The following is a 22163-nucleotide window of genomic DNA, read 5'->3' as shown; positions in this document are numbered from 1 at the left end:
TCACTGAACTGCAGTTTCTGTCAAAATAAAATTGCTAGGATGGTGCTGTACTGTTGTCTGACAAAAAAAATGTGAAAGAACTATTTATCACAGGAACACATGGTGCCTGTAGCTGTCTGTTGTCGGACAAGATCACAGAACGCAAATGCAAGACCGCAAATCCTAGTTCTTTGACGAGTAGCTCTCCAGCTCTTTCCTGAGCTGCAAGGAGAAGTCATCATTGACATCATCATCGTCCCAGTCATTCTCCCATTGCTGAACTGCTTCATCCCCATCTTCCTTGTCATCCCACTCTGAAATTCAGAAATTTATTTGTACGAGAACATAGCATCAGTCAATGAATGTTTTTTTTGAGATAGAGATACTCTTAAGAATTGCTAGCCGTCACAATTTGAACGATAGAGGTCTGATTGATACGGTACCAGCATTTCTGTCTGAATCATAATTTTTTTCTCAGCATATCTTTCGGAATTTTAGAAAAACCAGGGTAATGGATGGAACACAAATAACACTAGCACATCACCCATGTGTCGCAAGAGACTAGAAAAATACAATACATGTTTAAAGAGAATGTTGTACTATCGTTTTGCTGTCTGGGATCAAATAACCCATACGCCAAACATCTCAGTGTGTATCTAATCAATAGGTGGACTTAAGGTGACGGACCACCAAGGTGCCAGCACAAATTGAGTTCTTTATAAGAGTAACGATAACCATAATATCTGTAAGTAAGAAGTCAATCCTGGGATAAAAATATTATATGATAAGAACAAACTGCTAGCATGATCTGAATTTTAACATTATTTGGGCCTTAGAAATAAAAAGTAAAGCAGGCAAAATCGAATTGTGCACTCTTTCTTGCCAGCCAGATCAGGTGGCACATATGATTGTCCCAAGACAAATCACGTAGCAATAGGATACTAGAAAGATTACTATTGATCAATCGACGGATATTTTGTTTAGATAGAGATACTGTAAGAATAAATCATTGTCAGAATTTGAAATACTGTATCAACATATCATTCAGGATCATAAAAGGAACAGGGTCGTGGATTGAATGTAAAGTAACATAGCCATGATATTTGTAAGCAAAAAGTCAATTTCTACGATAAATGATTATATGAAAAGACCAAACTGCTACAATGGACTGAATTTTAACATCATTTGGGCTTTAGGAAACAAAATTAGATCTATGCATTCTTTTTCTGGTCAACCTGATCAGGTGGCACATATGGACTGTCCTAAATATACCAAGGATTCGGTACTGTAGACAAACAACATGGAAATAGGATGTAAGACAGATTACTATCCTCCTTCGAGGTCATTCTTCAAGCAAGTTAAAAAATTGATGCTTGTCCAAGTAAGGGTTTTGCTTCAGTACTCCCCATTTATAAACAGTTTGTGAATGTTAAAGCAAAAGTTGTTATTGATGATTAGGGTAAAATTCGTATGTATTGTAGTTAGTTTGATTTCACACACTTAATCAATATGCCTATTCTCTCTTCCCAGGATTACTAGGTTATGCGTGTGAAAGATTAAAGATGTAAATCAATTAGCTGCCAAGTTTTACCATTTACTGCTGAAGTCATGGACAAACCGCGTGCAGTAAGTGGGGGTTTACAATAGGACAATGTGTTTCCTAAAAACAACAACAGAATAATGCAGTTTCACTATTCTGTGCTTTCAGCAGCGGTAGTAACAAGGTCCAACGGAGTGAGTGAGTGAGTGAAACTGTTTGTTGTACGAGATCAGCTAACAATTATTAACGGCTATCCAATTAAGAATTAGGAGATGCTCTACTTAGTTTTCAAATAATGTACTCATGGCAAGTCATTGGCAATACAGTTTTGTTGGAAATATTTGATCGGCCTTGTGTGTTAACCATGCAAAACAGCTTTGTACAATCAAACTGATTGATATTGATTCACAAAGATTTGCCTCTGTCGCTGATAATTACTTTTTCTTTAAGATTCATACAGTTCTACACAAAGTACTGAAGCATACAATCCCTAAACCGTTGTAAAAAGATGTATGAGTCCATATCCAACTGAAAGGTTGGAAGGTCGACAATACTCAATATCAGCACAGATGACAGATCTCAGATGGCACAATCGGATTTGCTAATTAGGCAGTGGAAGAGTGCCATATAAACTTCCACGGATACAACAATATAAACACACAAACGCGAAGTTTGGAGGCAAGCATTAGCGAAGTAGAGATGTCATGGCAAGCTAGTCTTTCTCCTTCCGACTTTTTTGTTTCGTTATATGACCGTACAAGATATTTTTAGGGAATTATGACCGTAAAGATAGATGAACATACTTCCCAAACTCGTATTCCATTCGGGCTAAATCTATTTGGAACGCACAGCGAGATCTACAAAGGAACAAATCTGGTAGGGCTGGGCGCGTAGATCTACCACTACATACAACAACGAGCATCGATAAGAAAGGGGTTATAACCTTGGTCGACCTCAAACTCCTCGAACTCGTCGTCATCCTCGAGCAGGTCCATCTTGGCCGCCTCTGCCGCGTCGTTCTTCGGCGTCCCTGCCATCAGCAGCGCCCTACACCCGCGACAGAACAACCACGAACGAAACCTACAAAGGGAGCAAAGATCGTCAGATAGTTCCACTAATCATATACCAAAGCACCCCCAACCCTGCTGCCGGTAAGAGATCGAAAGGGATATGGGCGCCGCACCTTGTCGATAAAAGTCGCAAGCGGCCGCCTAGCCTCGCCGATGGGATCGGGGAGCTCGCGAGTAGGCTGTTGGTAAATGGCCGGTATTTTGACCTGAGCGTCCAAGCGTGGTTAGATCAAATTAAGAGTAAATGTTCCTAAAAAAAAATTAAGAGTAAATATCACAAACGGCTTGTTTTTGATGAACTGTATTGTATCACAAAAGTATAGATTTTCAGGGGTTTTCACTTAACACGTATTCTTGGACTAAACCGCATCGCAAAATCCGTAATTTTGCTGTCAACGCTGCTAACATGGAAACTGCGATGGAGGCCCACCCGTCAGCCTCTGAAACGAAATTTGGCTTAACTTTTGTCTGGTCTGGTCGTTTTTCTGCCGGTTCAAGCCGGCACGAGCTCGCGGCCGGAGGCTTTGGCGGCGCTTGCGCTGTATCTGCGACTGAGGTGTCATGGAACGCCCTGACCCTCTATACATAAACTTCGAACCCGCCCGAAGTGGCATAAACATGGGAGAAAACCGAACCCGACCGGACAAAGCTAGGCTAGTTTTCGTTTCAGAGGCCGACAGGTGGGGTCCCATGGCAGTTTCCATGTTAGCAGCGTTGACAGCGAAATTACGGGTTTTGCGATACGGTTTAGTCTAAAAATATGGGTTAAGTGAAAAAGAACGAAAATGTGTATTATGTGATATAGTTCGTCAGAAACAAGGAGTTTTGTGATATTAACTCTTAAATTAAATATAATTTAAAAGTAAAAGGTTTTTTACTAATTTAATAGTAAAAAGCTAACATTATAAAGTACTATTGTTCCTCTCTGTGTATAAAAAGCAGATAAAATTTCAAGTGGTGTCAAATCCAAACAATCTCGATCCTTCATTCCAAAAATGGAATACTAGATACTCTCGGTGATTCATGTCATTCGATGTGTCTTTAATCTAGCTAGAATCGCTCGAGAGTACGCACCTTCCCAAATAGAATCACGTAGACCCGTCACCCTCCTCACTTGCAAACACCCTTGGCCTCCACTTGCGTCCATGCCGACTCCCGCCTCCACCCTCCACTTGGAACGATTACTAGTCTAGTATTTAGGAGTACCTCTGTTTCTAAATACTATAAGATGTTTTGGTAGGCTATTTTTCACTTCATACTTGCTATCGTTGTCTAAACTATTTTCGATGGGGTCTGTTTGGTTAGGCTTAACTTATTACTTTTGGTTTGGTTGCACCAAAAAGCCACTTCCGGGGATGGCTTCCGAGGCGTCGGCTACTTCCTCAGAAGATGGGGACACCTTGTCGACCGATTTGGGAGGAGAGATGAGGAGAAAATCGGCCAGCCGTAGTTCAGTACATGAAGGGAGTGGACGTGCGGCAACGCGACGAGAAGGGATTGGTCAGGCGGGAGGCGATGGTGCGAGGCACCACCACGAAGGGAGTAGAAGTATCTTTTGCATGGTGACCAAACTTCACCCAGCAAAATATTTGGTCATTGACCAAAATTTGGCTCTTGTGAGGCAAGCCAATGCTCCGTTGCCAACTCTAGTTTTTTTTTTTTTACCAAAGTTGATCAATTCATCAGCAAACAAAATCTCAACCAAACAAATTTTTGTCAATGCATTTGCGGGCTCAAACCAAGGCGTCCGCGTGGTGGAGACGGAGGGCAAGAAAGTTGCTAAGTGCAGGACCAAGAGAGAGGGGGAAGGGCGGCAGCAAGATAGGAAGGGATTTACAATCAGGGATAGGTAGGATTTTAGGGTGTAAATTATACCAACTTCAAGTTAAGGTTATCCCCTGACACACGGATCTCAACACGGATCAGACGGTTAGAAAGGTGCCGGTATTAAAATTGCTTTCTAAGTTAGATCTGCTCCAATACATTTTACGGTGAAAATCTATACTTTCTTCAAAAACTATTTTGGCCCATGAACAAACTGGTAGAGATGCGTTTCGGGCCGTTGCCATCTTGAGATTCCATTACAGTTTATCAATACCAAAAACAACAAGGGTCACTAAGTAAGTTACTAACAAACAGAGCAGGGTTCATCCCGAAAGCCCAAATGTTACTATGCCGACAGTGCATAAAACTAACGCCGACAGTGCATAAAACTAACGCCAACAGTGCATAAACTAACCATAGAGTACAGATCTCTGAGTACAGAACACTTGTTGATCTCCGAGTACAGGACACATAACAAGTTCAACATAGACAAGCATGCTAGGCAATGACTCTGTTCCGCAAATCAATATAATGTTGTGCAGATAAAACAGAAAGCAGCGATCTGAGCGCAGCAGCTGAAACCCCAGAGGCGAGGTATAAACTCGTAATCCTAATTCCTCTACGTCCCTGGATCCTAGAGTAGTCGCCCACTACTTCCAGATGCGCACAGGATCATTCAGATCTCACCTGCCAGGAAATAAACGACTTTGTCAGCGTAAAGCTTCAAGTATATTATTGGTGATCTTCGGGTAGAGGTTGGAAAGTGTTCTGTATTACAGGAGATGCAGACCGGGATAAGCTCCTGCTCCTGCTAGGGCTTCTGCTCACAGATTTTCTAGGAGAGGCCTGCAAAAGAATCCCATTAGCTGCTTTGACAAGCCACTCAAATTGAGATTTTGTTGCTCTTATTGCAAGACTTACAGAAGAATCGGGGGATCGGGATCTTGACAGCGATCTGCAAAAGGTTTCAGAAGTAATGTTCATTACTCAAAGTGTGGTGTCATCCAAAATTAACACTGAAATCGAACCAACAGCCATAGATATACCCATCGGCTATGGATGTAACAGTACGTGAAGAGTATAGGACAGAGGAATCCTAGTGCTTAGTATGGATTTTGCGCTCCATGCTTACTGGTATAATTTTTTTTGACATATCTGATTGAACCTATAGCTGTGACTATTAGAACTGAAACTGAACAGCAGAACTAAACAGGGTGTACTCCTTCATTTGTTAATACCAACTTCTCAGTATGTACACTTAACTTGCCCAAAGTAAATTATGATTACCTAACATCGTTGATCTATATTTTTAGCAGAATAGCAAGATTAATTAAAAGAAGGTTTAGAGCCCAATGAAAATGAAGCCCATGTTTATCGAATATTTGAAATTTAAGCCTACAATTAACACCATTAAATAATACCACAAGACCCACTGCACATATCCTTACTGTCAGGACTATCTTGCTCCTAGGACTTGTTGCCCACTTGCCATACATGCTGATAATCCAGCTCTACTATCCAAAGTTCCAACCATCCTCTCCGAACTCAATACATCCAATATTCTATGAAAGCAGTCCCCAGATCGCCGCATGGCCAGATCTAGGAAAAACAAAAGCAAACCTTAAACATTGCAGGTTAGCCAGCTAGCACTGCATGTTTATTCATTTGGCCAAATTTGGGACAAGCTAACATCTAAAACAGTGATTCTTCATAAGAATTAACCATAGGTTTTATTTATACTTAAAGAACAATAAAAAATACATCAAAACAGCCATTCCTGGAATTAGTTCTATTCTTGTAACCTTAGAAGTGGCATGCCTGTAAAAACTGGAGTTCCAATATTTTTATCTTTATATGTATCACAAATTCACACCATATATCAGAAATCAGATTGCTTCCATTTCTTTAATGAACCAAATTGCCATTACTTCTATAAACGAACTTGAAGGTATATCAATATAGAATGGCATACCTTTCATCCACAGGTAACGGTGATCGAGAGACAGATCTAAGAAATTATGTACTCAAGAATCAGTGCTTTCATAAAACCTAAATGTAAATCAGAAAGAAAAGAATAAATAAGATACCGTGGACTCTCGCTCCTGCTGCAGCTGCGACTTCTCGAGTAAGAAAGGCTACGGCTTCTGCTTCTTGATCTAGCATCATACTCCCTCACCTATGATTGAATAATGATAATAATAATAATAATAAGTCGATGCAAGTTTACAATCAAATGAGCGTGCGGATGCCAATTTAACTAGTGTTAAACTATTAGTCGAAAAGAAGTAAACCCATACCCTGATATATGACCGTGAAAATGCATTTCTGAACTCTGTACCATCAAGCTTCCTAATCTGCAAGATGACCTAGAATCATAAGTACATCCCGACTAAAACAGGAACGTAACGGACATCTTTGAAATGCTCCCTCAACAGATCCTCTCCAACAGCAACAGATGATACTGAATAATATTCAAAATAATCTGTTCATTCCAGAAAGCAAAACCTACCGCATATTTCATGTCATCGTAGTTTGTATAATCCACAATTCCAACAATTGCTGCAACACAAACAAAAAACACTTTCATCAATATGGCACACACCCATAATTAAGCTGGGATTCTGATTTGGAAAGGACAATGCAACTACAGTTCAGGTAACCTATTCAAACTATTAATTCCTCAATTTTCTAATGTGTACACTAATATGGTGTAATGAGAAAATAATTTAGAAGCATTATCACTAACCTCCAGCCTCACGGTATACATCAGAGAAACAGACATCGCCAGCCCGTCGCATATGGTCCTGAATAAGTTAAATTAACTAAATAAGTAATGTACGAAAAAGCTACATATACAAGTGATATACAATTCCAGTACCTTGAGATCTTGCCATGACGCTGACGAAGGTAACCCATCAACCAAAACTGTGTGGTTCACAAAATGAAAACAAATAAGGATCTCCATCCAGAGATATCAATCAAGTTATTCACAAGAAAGAAGTACAAACCACGGTACTCAGAGCGCCTAGAAACACCTCCACGGCGTCCACTGCTATAGCTTCTTGGGCGTTCATACTGGTAAGATTGGCCTCTTCCACCATGAGCTAATTCCACCTGAGTAGATAACTTTTCAAGCCGAATGCATGAGAAAAAACAGAGCTGTGTTCACTTCAACATGCACACATACCCGCAACCTGTAGCCATCAAAGTTATACCCATCACGGCCATAAATTGCGTCATCTGCATCACGGGGATCCTCAAACTACAAAAGCATTATTATTTTTTGTTAACATCTAACAACTAGTCATACGAGAACTAAGCATTTGATCAAGCCTTAGTCCAGACTATAAATAATACCAAAATAATAATGGTAGGGCTTCACAATTCTGAATATAATCCTCAGTCCTAACAGTAGTAAAATCTTCTTATAGAAAACATGGCCATAACAAAATACTGACCTCAACGAAAGCATAGCCAGGAGGTCGTGGAGGAATCTTCAAGTCAATATCCACAATACGGCCATACTGCATAATGATACATCGAAGAAGAAACTTATGGCATGAGCAAAGACATCATAGTTCCTTACAATGCGGTGTAAGTTATCATAACTCACAGGCTGCAGCTTATTGCAAACTGCCAAAAGTAATGTAAAATTTACACTGAGCACATGCATCATAGGTTTGTTCCATAGTTATCAGGATTATATAATCACCAAAGCCATAAGGAAGGCATTGCAAGTAATCATTGCAAGAAATTGAATATTGTACCTTGTAGAAGAGATCTTCAACCTCCCTCTCACGGATGTCTCCAGGGAGATTGCCAACATAAATGGTGCAGCTGTTGGTCCTGCCCATTGTTTCTGCAGTACATACAGGTCATACAGGGTATAGACGAATATGTAGGAGAAAAAAGGTCAGCACACTTCTATTTTTATGAAGAACATACAGGCTCATAAGCTCAATTAGTTCAGCAAAAGATTACAAGCTAAAAAATGGCAATATAAGAATTGTGGGCCATATAGACATCAGCAACAAAGAACCGACAAAAAAATGTTATTCTCTAATATATATCAGATTATGGGGGATTTAACTAAACAGTCACAGGAAAAATGTCAGAGTGGGACCTTTGCTTTCCTCATCTACGCTTTGACTGTCTGACGGGCCAAAAAAAGGTATCGTCATCTTCGATCAATGGACTTAAATTAAGACAGGGATGTGGAGAACAACTACTGGACCCAACTTTGCCAAATCAACTATACAATTCTAAAGTAAAACACAGTTCCGTCCACCACAGCAGAGCAATGATGTTTCGATAAAAGTCCAATATGTACAATGAGATGCAGTTTTCGAATTCTTTCTTTATAAAAATACAAATCCGTCACCTCAAAATTACCCTTATCTTGGTGACATATACTTTTTTACGACCAAACAAGTCATGAGTGTTGTGAGAACTGGACAGGCCAATAGCCCGGCGGTAGGGCCGCAGTAGTGTGACCATGCCACCTAAGCTAGGTTGAAGGTTAGACTCCTGTCAGGGCCACTTCTACCTTGATTACAACCTCCCCCGTTGGAGAATTCTTTTTCTGAAATTCAGTACTGCATCTAGGAGCACACATGAGTTCTAAAACCTAAAAGAGTTTAGCAGTAGAAGTTCGCAATTGCTCAATAGAGAATAGACACTTGATTGTTGCACAAACACCTCATACCCTAAACAAATCTTACACGAACGCATATATACGGTAACTAAAACTAAACTTCATGGCCGCATAAGGTCGTCATTAGGGGGCAGGGTATCGAAACTTGCTACGCAATACAACGGTTTTATCTGTTGCGAGTAAGCAGGGGCGGATCTATATGGTGTGCCGGCCGGGTGCGCACACCCACAACTTGAGAAGATCAGTGGGATTTAACTAATCGCTGGATGAACAACCTCGTACCTCGAAAGCCAAAGACTGCGGACGGTGTGGAGGCAGCAGGACCGCGATCTCCCGACGAGGAAGAACGGGAACAGCGACGCGCTTGAGAACCGGGGGGGGGGGGCGCACTGAACCGGAAGAGATGGGATAAACGGACGGAGAACTCGACAGGCTGGTGGTGATCGAAGAAATTAAAGACGGAAAGGTTTTCGGTCTATAGGGGTAGCCGGAGGGCGGGTCATCGAGAAGCTTCGGGAGTCTGCACGCAACGCCGCGTGGAAAGGCAGCTGCGACAAAGACAAGTGGCACCTCTATGTCAGAACAGGAGGAAAAAAAATGAAAACACAGAAACAGGAAAAACAGAGAAATAAAACTCATAGCATTTTTTGCCTAAGGGTTGTCTCGATTCCCAGCGGCATCCCGGCCTTTTCTCTTGGGTAAAAAGCCCACGTGGAAAAGCTCCCCTGACCCGGTCTCTTGGCTGCTTCTTCGGGCGGAACTCTAGGTTGAGAAGTTATTTGAAATGCTGCCAAGATATCAGTTGGATTTTTCAATCCACGAGGATTTTCCGGTCCAATCTTCGTCTTTTTCCTGGGATAAGTTCCACACCTCACGACGTTGGGAAGAATTCCACGTCTCGTTGACGAATCCTCCGCCTCCATCTTGCTCGTGATTCCACGCCGCCTCCTCCATCATCTCCCTCCCTTCCCTTCCTTGTGATGCCGCCTCCTTCCGTCTGCATCTGCGCCTCCCTTCCCTGTGGCGCCGCCGCCTCCTTCCCCGCGAAACAGCGACCGTTCCTCTCCTCGTCGGGCCCCCTGCCATGGCAAGCTCTGTCTTCCACAACTGTCTGTGCGTCCCGCCCTGAGATCCGCCTCTGCTATCCTCCCTTGAGCTCCTCTAAGTCCATGGCGGCCTAGGTAAGCCTCTCCTGCTGCTGCTTGACCCTCTTTCTCTCCCGTTGTTCCTTCTCGATTTCTGCTCGTAAATTTTAGATCGGCTGCTTGTAGGTGCTTGTACGAGGAAGATGCGGAGAAAGGAGGAATCGATTGGATGAAGCAAGCAGCGTCCCAATTTCCATGGAATTTTCCTTTCTCTCCTCTGAAGAATTCATCGCCTTGCTGCCAAATTGCTCCTTGCAGATAGGGGAAATTCTTCCACGGTAGGAGGGGGATCCCGTGTGCACCTAAAAATCCCCTCCAGGGGATAGTTTTCCTGGATTTTTTATCCCTTGCAACCAAATTAGCCCTAAGAATATGATTGGAACCAGGAAGTTTTAAAACTATTAGTGGCAAAAAAAACAAGAGCTGTGAATATTTATTCTCTGTATCTCTTCTCTTATATTTAATTACCTTCCAAAGCTATAAACGTCATGTAAATTTCTACTCTCTTCATTTCAAAACACAACTCATATAGATTTTTCTCATTTGTTCCATAACACATCTTATTTTTCTCTTGGTACCCGCACCCGGCCAATAACTACTCCCATCCATTTACTATTAATCCAATATGAGTGGTCAGGCACTAGAAACGAGAGCTGCGTTGGTCCAAGTGCACAAATCTATATGAGTGAAGGAGGGAGTAGGAACTACGGCAAACACGTCTGGGGCAAGATATCCTTTTGTACCAGCAAGCTTTGTGCAGTTTGACGCATCCGTATTTAGTATTTTGGCAATACCAAAATCAGAGATGCAGGCTCGAGATTCTAGATCAAGCATGTTGTTGCTTGTGATATCTCTGTGGACTATGGGGAAAGCAATTGCATGTATGATAACGCATGAGCAACATCCCTAAAAATATTTGACCTCGTTGTCTACCCCAATGTAGCCACGGATTCCATGCTCTCCAAAGATGCTGCTAGACTTCCTCTATCCATGTATGCATAGACGAGAAATCTTCCTGAATAGAGAAACAATAGCAATAGAACTTCACAATGTTGCGATGACGAATGTGCATCAACGCATCTATTTCACGATCAAATAGCTCATCATTTTTAGGAATCTTTTTTACTGCAAATATCTCACATGTTGGAAACACTGCTTTATATATTCACCATTACCTCTAATTCCAATATAGTGGGTGTCAGTGAAGTTTTCTGTGGTTTCAACAATTTTCATGTACACATCTTCACCATCAAAGTTCCATATTGCAAACAAACTTGCAGTTCTAGCTCACTTGACGTTCCTATCCTGGATTTCTTCCTTGTATATCGCAATATTGTTACTAATGTCATAATAAGTACGGAAGATACCGTGGCTAGAATTATAACCGGTAAAGTGAGTTTGAACTTGACTTTTCCATGACTTCGAGTAAGTTCGCAAGAGGGCAAACCTTTCATAGCACCACGTAGGTTTGTTATTATGCATGAACCATTCGATGGGAGATTCTTCAAATAACCTACTTCTTGGCACCGGACCTTCCAATTTATTGTATGACATGTCCATGGATAAGAGGCTCATCATGCTCTAAAACGAGGCCGGAAATGATTCCATTAAGTGTATTGTATGAAAGATTCAAGGTTTCAAGCATGCTAAGACTAGACAACCACCTCGGTTGGGTCTTCCACGTTCTCCTCTCACCCATGTCCTCCTCCAGCTTGGCTAGTTCTCCCTCCTTCTTGCCCCCGCCTCTCAGTCGGAGCGGCCTCCCTGGAGGCTTGGTGGTGCCGGCGGCGTGACCTAGGTAGCCCTCCCCTCCCCACGACTTGGAATTCTCCATGGCGCATGCATTTTTTGAGGGAAAAGAAATTACTCGGTGGCACAAGCTGTGTATTGGTGGGATTGAAAAATTAAAGCACGCCCGCCGCTGGGCTACCCGATAGTTATGTACTGTAAGGAGAAAGACCGAGAGGGGGAGGGACGACAGGGAGGTGGGCTCGACAGGACAACCGAGGGGCTTATTCCGGGACAATTAACGCATCGTTTTCTTTTTACTTTGAGAATTAACCTATCAGTGTCTCACCATTAAAAATAAAAAATACATTAGCGATAGAGGGAGTGGAAGATTTGAGCTTATGATATTGCTTTTATTCATTCATTATTATTCAGAAAGTGTAGGATATTGCTTCTCTCCGTCCGCTTGCTGAAATGAGATCGGCAGCAGTGCCATCATGTTCCGATGTTCGTTCCCCAGCGCAAACCCTAACCTAGATGCTTCCCCTCCGCGGCCGATGACCCCGCGCGTGCCGCCGTTCCGCCACCACCCGGCGCACCTCATCCTCACCGACGCAGTTGCTTCGTGGCATCCCTTCCACAAGAAGCCCTGCCTCTCCGACCGCTCCACCGCTCCCCCTTCCGCCCCCCTCGGCGATGCAGCCACCGCGGAGACCCCGACACCTCCCCCCTCGGCCGCTGGCAGCGGAGGATCCTTCCGGTGGCTCGGGCTCCGCAAGCGCCGGCGCCGCGGCGGAGTCTCGCGGTCGGTGTCAGGCCGCAGCAGCGACCGCCGGAGATCCGGCACGTGCTCCGACTTCCATGTCACGTGCGGCCCCGGTGGTGGCGGCGCCACGGACTCTAGCGGGGAGATGTGGGCATCGGATGTTGGGGAATTGCGGGCGAGGGACGTTCCCATGGCACCGGAGTTCGCCCCGGCACCCGTTGGTGGGGCTGGATCGGGGGCTGGTGGGACGGGCACTGGGGCCGAGGCGGCAGCGGCCGAGTCTGGCTATGGCAGCGAGCCTGGCTATCGTGGTGACGTGGAGCTTGGGTACGGGGATGAGATAGACGAGGAGGAGGAGGACGGGAGGCAGCAGGTGTTCTTCTGGGGCGGTGAGATCGGAGGTGATGGACGTGCTTGAGTTTAGTTCTTCGATAGTATTTGTTTTAGCTTTCATTTTTCTCTTCATAGCTCTGATTTGTTGGCGTCATTAGCGTGTGCAACTGTCAAAATGAAATGAATCTTAGAATAGTCTTCGTGAACTTTATGGATTGAGATTTGGTTACGCTGATACATTCCTTGCTTGGAAAATGATTAGACGACTTGAACTCTCCGAGTTTTGATTTCCAAACCATGGTCTTTACGAACCAGAGGTAGATTCTACTTGCTTGGTGGGTGCATGGGGGTATTCTATTTCTATGTTGTATTGGTTTTAGTTCTTTGCTGGATTAAATATTACAGCAGATTACTTGATTCAAAAAGACTTTAATTAACATGCATTTGGTTAGTTGTACATTTAGTGGTTTGGTTGATTATTGGGATTGATTAATGAACAGCCTGATTGGCTTGTGTTTTTTTTTTGTTTGGCCTTTGTTTTGCATAATATGCTAATGCAGTCATATCCTATAAGTGTAAAGCAGGATATAAGCTATTTGATGGATTGTAAGAACGGCGAATAGGGTAAAATTAGAGGCAGCCAGTAGATCGTTCCTTACAGTGTTTGGCATTATAGTTAATACTTAATACCTGGGATCTTAACCATTAGAACTGTATGTTAGGGGCGAGTTGTTTTTGTGACACATGGTTCTTGTACTCTTAAGCTTGATAATATTCTAAGATAAGGTACAAATCTATCAACTATCGTGAGAAGGTACTCATTTTTCTAAAAACACTTGTTCCTTCTATGCTCTTAGCATCTTCTTTTATAGGCATGATTTTTAAGGTAGCAAGTAATTTACTTATGGGACTAACAAACCTTAAGATATAACTGCAATAATTTGCCTTACGTTTGTCTATAGCAGATATCTTTTAGAGTTATGTTTTCCATAACACAAGTGAAATTAAGCTGAGGTCGACACTCCTGTACTTCAAATGGAGTGATCATATTCTCCCCTTTCATTTTGGTGTCTGTTGCGCATTCTAAAATATTTTTGGCATAATGCTCGGTAGCTGGTATTCATTTATTCACTCATGTAGTAGTGATTATACAGCATAACATACACGATCATGGGGACTAACCGATGATTCAATGTAATAGGCAGGGCTCCTGTTCCTTAATGCAGTGTCATAGTTGTTTCCAGAAAAATTACTTGATGATTTGGTTTAGTTGTTGTACTGGATTATTTTGTGCTAAATTAATTGGGTTAACGTCAGCATTGGTAGCGCAGTTTGTAACTCGGAAGTTTCAATGCCATAGTTGGATCAAGCCAGTTTTACAATGTATTTAGTTGAGATTATCGCTGAAAATTCTTGGCATGGTGTGCTTTCTGGAAGCATGTTTGCACTTTGTGGGTTATTAACTTCTGCTGACTTCTATAATTTTAAATTAGAAAGCTGGTCGTTCCAAACTTTGCAGTAGACTTTCAATTACTGAGAATGCTACTCCCTCTGATCCATATTACTTGCCGCAGCTTTATTTAGATACGCATGTATCTACACAATGAAACGTGTCTGGATACTGCGTATCTAGAAAAAATTGCGACAAGTAATATGGATCGGAGGTAGTAGTTGTTTTGCTATTTCTTTGACATGCTGGATTTAGAATGTAAATTTAGTCTAGTATAAGGCCTTTTCAAGATCACTGAAACAGTGTGACTGAGTATCTATAGAGAAATATAAGGCTTCACCTTACAGTTCTCTTGTTGGGTCAATTATTGTTAATGGAACTAGCAAATTGGACCTTGGTCATTATTGGCTGTCAATCCACTTGCATGTGAATTTCGTTGGGACATGTAAAACCGTTTTGAAGAAATGATGTAGTTGCACTTAATATCATTTCACCATGTAAATAAAAGCTGAGCTACCTGTAAGCCCAATTCGGAATACAGGAATTTTGTCACTCTTGCATGAATTGAATTTTTGTCTGCGAGACTCCTGCATTTCAAACGTGTCCTGAATATTTTTGACCCTGCTAGCGTGATATGTAATACCATAGCTAAGCCGCAGCATTTGGCATTGATATGTTTATATTAGGATTTGACCTTCTGTTGACCATGCAGAAGGTTTTGGAATTTTTCAGTCGTCCTCTGGGCAAATAGTAGATGAACTGACTGGAAATCATTAGTCGCTGTTATATAACTATCTTGAATTTTCACCATGTCTTGGAAGATCAGTCTATTTGTGCGCGCCGTAGATAAACTGACTGGAAATCATATTAAGGGCTAAAATGGGTAATGTCATGATGAAATGCGATGTTGATCCTGGATTCATGGTGCTTGTCTTAGTGTCGCTTGCAACCACCTGTGTTGGAAATGCTATATTGCATTCATACCATGCTATATTTGGCCATTTCTGTTCTTCTAAATGCTGTACCCTTTTGTATTACATTGCAGATTGCATCGCTGATATGGATAAGATGGTCATTGTTGGTGACAACAATTTTGGCGAGCAGAAGAGTCATCACCGATGCAGGCGCAAGAAGCATGATGTGAGGATGTTGGATGCGTTGAGATGAGAAGTTTTACATAACGCTGGTAAATATATAGACATGTGTTGTATCACGTATCATGGCTTGCATGCACAATTCGCCCTTGGGAATCAAATTCCGGTGTATCAGGATGTGTACAGTTGTTTCCAGATAATGTTCTGTAAGAATGTTTTGAAGAATTCTGTATGTACCTAGCATTATTTGAAATTATTGCCAGGCATGCTCTGCTTGCTTTGCTGGCAGATCTTACCTTGTTCTTTGGCATCCGAGCCTTATCTACTCCCTCCGTTTCATAATTCTTGTCGAAATATTACATGTATCTAGACGCTTTTTAGGAATAGATACATGTCATACATCCATTTTTGGGCAAATTTGAGACAAGAATTATGAAACGGAGGGAGTAGTTAACTGAAAATTGAATTGCTTCCGCTGCAACTTCACATTTATGAAGAATTGCAAGTTGTAGTATAGTACTCCGTATAAGGAACGTTTGGTTCCAAAATTTTGATGGAAATGAGTGAAAACTAATATTTTTGGTCTTCAAATGGCACAATTGAACAAACATTTACCTAGCGCCCTAGCCTCTAGTTTGTGTCGTGTGCGAAAAAGAGGAGACAAGTGCAAGCCGCTAAGTGAGCATGATAAAAAAAGATGCGACATGTTTCTCCATGCCTGCCCTTCCGAACCCCAAATGTGTACATTGACTACTCTCTCTCTCCTCGTGCGCCTCCCTGCCTCAACCTGAGCCATGGATTGGGCCGGATCCGGATGCCGTCGGCTCTGTCGAGTTTGATTTGTCTTGTGGAAATTTGCTCGCAAATTTGAATTCTCATTGATATATCATTGATACCTCGTTGATATATCATTGATTTTGTCCCATGCCATTTGAATTTCGAACATATTTCATTGATATCTCATCGATGTATCGTTGATTTTGTCCCGTACCATTCGAATATCATTGAATTTTGTTGCATATCATTGAACTCATTGAAATATCTTTGAATTCAATGAAATTTATGTGTATATCATAGAAAGTTCTGTAGGCATAAAATCATTTCAATGATATGGCAATAAAAATAATGATATAGTAATTATCTCATTTTTAAATAAAAATAATAATTTATATTCAATTGATATGGTAATGAAATCAGATTGGTATTCTAGTAATGATGTTGAAAAATTCCAGTGGTGTATTAATTGTATAATATACTCTAGTGAAATAGTTGCAAATGGTTTTGAAATAGTAATGATGTTGATTAGATGACAGAGCACGTGGGTCGGACCTATCCGTTGAATGCTGATAAGACACGAAATAGGGGCTGCTACACTTTATGACAGGCCAATGCCTGGTTGGAGGACCGGTTGCTGGTAACTAGCCGGCCCGGTAAAAAAATATTGGACATGCGAAGACAGGTCAAAGAAGAAGAAGAAAACGAACACAATAACTGTTGAAGAGCTACACAATGTACCACTGTTTGGGGAAAAAATTCCGTAAGCAATGACCTATGCATGCGAAGAGAGTCCTTACCAGGGGAGGCAGTAAGATACACAGGCTGCATCGCAGCGTGTGAAATTATTTGCTTAATTTGTGTTCAGTGCGTGTCCACGTTCTAAGTGCAATTCTGACTATGGTTTGGCCTTGTCCTGCTCGACATCTTATGATCACCCAGGCATGTATCCTTCCGCCAATGGACAAAAATCCAAGCTTTCTTTTTGAAAGTGGATAAAAAAAATCCTAGTAGCTCCTTTTGTTTATGTTGTCAATAGTTCTAGCATGTTGGATAAGAAAAAAACCTTGAGAAGTTGTCACCTCTCTCTGTGCTAATGAGAATGAGTATAATATACTCTTCGCTGACGGCGTGTAGAAGTGGCGGCTTCGCTTAAACAATTTTAATTACAGAACTCATCTGCTAGGAAATTCATCCTCGTACCGACCAACCCACACAGCTCTTTAAGTAGAGCACTCATCTGGTCACTTGTTTCTTCATCCCAAATTAAGCAGCAGCCATGCCCGCCGATGCAGCTTCCTACCCCACCGCCACCGCGGGCGTCGACTTTGACGTGATCGTTGTGGGCGCGGGCATCATGGGCAGCTGCGCGGCCCACGCGGCGTCCTCCCGCGGCGCGCGCGTCCTGCTCCTGGAGCGCTTCGCCCCGCTCCACAGCCTCGGCTCCTCCCACGGCGAGTCCCGCACCATCCGCGACGCCTACCCGAAGGCGCACTACCCGCCCATGGTCCGCCTCGCCCGCCGCCTCTGGCGCGACGCCGAGGCCGACTCCGGCCGCCGCGTGCTCACCGCGACTCCGCACCTCACCCTCGGCCCGCGCGGCGACCCCGCGCTCCTGGCCGCCGTCAGGAACGGCGGCGCGTCCGAGAAGGACTTGGCGAACCAGAAGTGGGGAGCCGCGTTCCGCGTCCCGGACGGGTGGGTGGCCGCCGTGAGCGAGCTCGGCGGCGGCGTGCTGAACGCGACCAAGGCGGTCTCCATGTTCCAGTCCCTGGCCGTCAACAAGGGCGCCGTTATAAAGCACAACGCGGAGGTCGTAGGCATCGTCCGGAAAGAAGGAGAGCCCGGAATCTGGGTGAAGACGAGCGACGGCGAGGAGTTCCACGGCGCCAAGTGCATCGTGACGGCCGGCGCGTGGACTCGCAAGCTGGTCGGCTCCGTCACGGGCGGCGCGCTCGAGCTCCCGATCCAGCCGCTGCACATGCTCGTACTGTACTGGAAGATCAAGCCAGGGCGCGAGCGAGAGCTTTCCGCGGAGGCCGGGTTCCCGACCTTCTCCAGCTACGGCGACCCGCACGTGTACAGCACGCCGTCGCTGGAGCTCCCGGGCCTGATCAAGATCAACTACGACCACGGCCCGCCCTGCGACCCGGATGGCTGCCGGGAAGAATGGAGCTCTGGCGGAGCCGCCGAGCGGGTCGCGGGGTGGATCGAGGAGTTCATGCCGGGCCACGTCGAGACGGCCGGCGGGCCGGTCGTGCAGTATTCTTGCTTGTATTCGATGACTCCGGACAAGGACTTCGTGATCGACTTCCTCGGTGGGGAGTTCGGAGAGGACGTGGTGATCGGCGCCGGGTTCTCTGGGCACGGGTTCAAGATGGGCCCCGCGGTGGGGATGATCCTTGCCGAGATGGCCATCGACGGGGAGGCCAAGACTGCGGCAGAGGCCGGAGTGGAGCTCCGGCACTTCAGTATCAACCGGTTTTAATCGAAGGCAACCCCGCCGGAAACTTCAATAAAAGCATGATTGACTGCCGGCGCCAGGTGCCTTATCGTCCGATCGGTTTTTACATTCGTGTCCTTAGAATAGATGAATAAGTATAGAGTGGGGCTATATGCTGCGCGCCTATCTACAACTAATAATAAATAAAAGGAGGAGCGTGTCCTTCGTCCTTGTCTGTCGATCAATTTTACATTTTAACCTTTCAAATTTTTCTAATTCAACCCGCAGTACATCTGCTCCTACCAAAGAGGGCCTAAAAAGGACGTGAGCTGAGCTATCGTTCCCGGGGGTTGTTTCCGTGCTCGACGCGCCTATTTTTAAATCAAAGGATTTAAATCTTAGTGAATATACCAGAGCAGAATTTGGCTGTCATCCTCTCTTTCTACTCTCTCACATGTTGCCATGGATAAAAATCTAACGGCTAATATGTCAATACCTCTCACTAAAAACACGCCACTTCCCTTTAGCAAAACTGATAAGTATAATCTCTCTTAGTCTTAATTAATTAGTGCGGACTATGAGTCTCAAGGTGGGCGTGAACCAAGCGAGGCTCGGCGTCAAAGCCAAACGAGCCCCCTTTGGCACCTTGGCTTGTGCTGAATGAAAGGCGTGCTCGTGGTCGGGCCGAGTTGGCGAGCCCAACTCGAATGTCCACCCTGAGTACCTTGCTGGCCTCTATTCGAAAATTCTAATCTGAATCAATTGTAGTAAATACTTTGGATATCCTGTTCTAGATTAAAATGTTTCTCTCTATTGTTTGTCGGTAGGTGATTTGCATATCCTATTCTAGTATATACTTTGGATATGTATACATGGCCACTGAAGCAACATCTGGTATATAGTACAGTCGTTCTAAGGTTTTTGTGCGTCCTTAGCAACGATGTACTGACGGCGGAGGTGATAACACACGGTTTCAAGGTCTTTCGTCTATATGCTCATTTTGGTGTGACTATTATGGTTTATTTCATGAAGTTTGTATATCTCATGACTCGTAATTTTGTGATTCTAGTCATCTTTCTCATTGGCTCGTCAATGATTCAACTATCTTGCAAGTGATGTATTCTTGGCCGCCGTGTGTTCAGGGATCTCAAGTCCCAGTGGGTGATTCATGCGGCTTTATAAAACCAATGAGGTTAGTCTAGAATGTGCAGATATGATAGCATCTACTGTTTCGCAACCAGAGATTTGAAGAAATATCAAGATATATAAGAATGACACGGGTAGAGAAGTGGCTCCAAAAATGTTTGGTGTAACTTTTGGTTTATGGAAAATCTATGTTATTGTTCTAGACATCTGATGACGCCCTGGGAGGCTCCTTGTTGTGGCCCGATCTTTCGATGAGAAGATTTGGGTAGAAGTAGAGGTTGACGACCCGACTACACCGTCAACAACACGATGCGCCTTAGCAATCGCTACAACAACTCCGGATAACTACGATTTGGGCGGAAGTAGATGTTGACGACCCGACTACACCGTGCACACAATGATGCGCCTTAGCAATCGCTACACCAACTCCCTGTGGTTATTGACGGAACCGAAGGCACCGTCAACCTGAACACAAAGTTTCAATCCTTGCTAGCAATCAAGAACAAGATAGAATCGAGATAAGGGAATCTGAAATTGTAGATATAGATATGAGGTACAATAGTCTCAAGGAGACAAGTATCGGGGTGGGGTTCTGATAGCCGATTCTACACTAGGCCGTTGAGCGCTAGAGTGAATCTTGTAGGTTGCAGCAATGTCAAACTTTTATCTAAACAAACTCAACTAGCTAAAGGGACGATGGCTGCTCTTATATAGAGTGGGAGGTGAACGAGGGCTTGGGCTGTTACATGGCCTTAGGCCCACACCATGTGAAAGTGGCAGCCCAATCATTTCTTATCTTCCCGCGACTTAAGTGGCTTGCAGCTCCTCGTATTCTTGTCCCCAGTGATGGTTAGTTGCCGGGCCGGAGGCGCCTGGGGATGATGCGTGTTGCCGGGCCGGGGCGTCCAGAGATGATGTGAGTTGCCGGACCGGGGTGCCCGGGGATGATGCGCTTGGCGTGGTTGGTTGCCGGGCCGAGGCGCCCGTGGATGATGTGCTCTTATGACTTGGTCCTTCATTCCTAATCAACATAGGAGCATCTGAGCATCATATTCTCATTTAGATTATCCATAGTACCAAGAAACGAAAATACCTGATAATTTAATTGATGTGCACGAGCGCGAGTAATTGGTCCTTATAATGGTACCGTAGGTGGGACGATTGTATCTGTAGGTGGGACGTCCTTATCACCATCTCCATTCTTTCAGTGCTCCTATTGAAAGAATCATAGACGTCCGTGTGAAACTTATTTGAGTATTATGTTTTTTCCTGGGTAATCCGACAAGAAGAGTGTCTAATTAAAAATAAATCTAAGATTTTATTTTACAAATTCAAAAAAATTAATCAATTGGATGCATAAGGACAAATCTACTGATTTTCCGGTGCAGATGCACAAAGAACCTAGTCAAAGCACTTATACGACACTCGCAGTGGATTGGATCGCTATCCCTATTCAGGAGTCGAAGTTTGGCGAATTTTCCTGCAAGGAAGAGACACAATTCAGTTGCCCATTTGTCATGATTTCTCTGATGTGAACGTCAGACTGAAGTCTGAAAACTTTCAGGAGGTGATGTTTGCAACAGGCGCAATAAACGGCGGCGTCGGCAAAGTGCTGAAAGTCCAACTGAAGCGGCAATCAAAGGGCATCCATATGACCTCCTAATTGATGGACAGAAAATGGTAGCTTTGTCCACGAATCACGGAAATAAAGTTGCACTGCTTTCTTCGCTCCAAACTACCTCCAATTTCGTTTTCCACGTTAGCTAGGCAAATAATTAAGGAACGTGCTCATGACGGAAAGACCTTCACTCTGCAGTTTCGCAAGAATTTTGCAAAAGGAAATAAAGAAAATGATCATTCCATACATGAATCTTGAGCTTTCCAACCTCTAATTCTTACAAATGCATTTTGTCTAAAGCAAAAAAATAAATTTAAATGCGTGGTCTACTGAGCACAAAAAAACCAAGTTGTGGACAACTGTCATGTCGTCGTAAGCGTTGCCCGTTCGCACTGAATAGTCAAACTCGCGTGATACGGAGTCCACACTCCACAGCCGTCCGATACACCGATGGCAAATCTTCCGGCGCGATTGACGGCTACGACCGCCGTAGACCCCGTCGAGCGGCAACCGACGAGGCCCGATTGTTCCGCGAATCAACCCGTCGCTCTTCTTCTCACACCCACCCGCAGCCGAGCGTTGTGTTTATAAGATCTCCC

The 22163-nt window shown here is 43.8% G+C and overlaps 4 protein-coding genes across 12 annotated transcripts; 2 read left to right on the top strand and 2 right to left on the bottom strand.

Annotated features, from left to right (window-relative positions):
* Positions 1-2853, bottom strand: LOC100840417 (protein DELETION OF SUV3 SUPPRESSOR 1(I)). Its single transcript, XM_003567567.4, has 3 exons — positions 2703-2853; positions 2463-2599; positions 1-293 (listed from the first exon to the last, which is right to left on the bottom strand). The coding sequence occupies exons 2-3, from the start codon at positions 2554-2556 to the stop codon at positions 163-165; spliced, it is 225 nt and encodes a 74-aa protein (XP_003567615.1). The 5' UTR covers positions 2557-2599; positions 2703-2853; the 3' UTR covers positions 1-162.
* Positions 2854-4651: 1798 nt separating this feature from the next.
* Positions 4652-9518, bottom strand: LOC100840113 (serine/arginine-rich splicing factor SR30). 9 transcript variants are annotated; one of them, XR_730325.3, is made up of 15 exons: positions 9350-9516; positions 8181-8272; positions 7872-7937; positions 7601-7675; positions 7422-7527; positions 7292-7338; positions 7160-7217; positions 6923-6972; positions 6711-6767; positions 6501-6589; positions 6386-6421; positions 5862-6012; positions 5335-5368; positions 5191-5259; positions 4652-5100 (listed from the first exon to the last, which is right to left on the bottom strand). XR_730325.3 is itself a non-coding variant. In XM_010232536.3 (14 exons), exons 2-14 carry the CDS (start codon positions 8265-8267, stop codon positions 5097-5099), a joined length of 765 nt encoding a protein of 254 aa, XP_010230838.1. In that variant the 5' UTR covers positions 8268-8272; positions 9350-9517; the 3' UTR covers positions 4652-5096. The 9 variants fall into 9 exon arrangements, 4 of the variants coding, with proteins under 4 accessions (XP_010230838.1, XP_003567614.1, XP_014755159.1 ...); XR_002963645.1 differs by having other exon boundaries at positions 5204-5259; XR_002963644.1 differs by having other exon boundaries at positions 5335-6012.
* A 2864-nt stretch (positions 9519-12382) lies between these two features.
* LOC100839812 (translation initiation factor IF-2) lies at positions 12383-15882 on the top strand. Its single transcript, XM_003567565.4, has 2 exons — positions 12383-13107; positions 15535-15882. Exons 1-2 carry the CDS (start codon positions 12438-12440, stop codon positions 15654-15656), a joined length of 792 nt encoding a protein of 263 aa, XP_003567613.2. The 5' UTR covers positions 12383-12437; the 3' UTR covers positions 15657-15882.
* Positions 15883-17483: 1601 nt separating this feature from the next.
* Positions 17484-19087, top strand: LOC100834395 (probable sarcosine oxidase). Its single transcript, XM_014898417.2, has one exon. The coding sequence runs from the start codon at positions 17637-17639 to the stop codon at positions 18843-18845; it is 1209 nt and encodes a 402-aa protein (XP_014753903.1). The 5' UTR covers positions 17484-17636; the 3' UTR covers positions 18846-19087.
* Positions 19088-22163: the final 3076 nt, after the last annotated feature.

This window comes from Brachypodium distachyon, chromosome 2, assembly GCF_000005505.3.
Source record: "Brachypodium distachyon strain Bd21 chromosome 2, Brachypodium_distachyon_v3.0, whole genome shotgun sequence".
NCBI lineage: Eukaryota > Viridiplantae > Streptophyta > Magnoliopsida > Poales > Poaceae > Brachypodium > Brachypodium distachyon.
The sequence above is the reverse complement of the archived record's forward strand: the minus strand, read 5'-3'. Positions and strand labels throughout refer to the sequence as shown.

Bases quoted from the DNA above. Each gene is read 5' to 3' on its own strand.
- LOC100840113 (XM_003567566.4), bottom strand. From the start codon at position 8,267: ATGGGCAGGACCAACAGCTGCACCATTTATGTTGGCAATCTCCCTGGA. The intron at 7,528-7,600 runs GTATGTGTGCAT...TTATCTACTCAG, and splicing joins TTGATGGCTACAGGTTGCGG to GTGGAATTAGCTCATGGTGG. The intron at 7,218-7,291 runs GTACTGGAATTG...TAACTTATTCAG, and splicing joins CGTCATGGCAAGATCTCAAG to GACCATATGCGACGGGCTGG.
- LOC100839812 (XM_003567565.4), top strand. From the start codon at position 12,438: ATGTTCCGATGTTCGTTCCCCAGCGCAAACCCTAACCTAGATGCTTCC. The intron at 13,108-15,534 runs GTGATGGACGTG...ATTACATTGCAG, and splicing joins CTGGGGCGGTGAGATCGGAG to ATTGCATCGCTGATATGGAT.
- LOC100834395 (XM_014898417.2), top strand. From the start codon at position 17,637: ATGCCCGCCGATGCAGCTTCCTACCCCACCGCCACCGCGGGCGTCGAC.
- LOC100840417 (XM_003567567.4), bottom strand. From the start codon at position 2,556: ATGGCAGGGACGCCGAAGAACGACGCGGCAGAGGCGGCCAAGATGGAC. The intron at 294-2,462 runs GTTATAACCCCT...TCTGAATTTCAG, and splicing joins GGAGTTTGAGGTCGACCAAG to AGTGGGATGACAAGGAAGAT.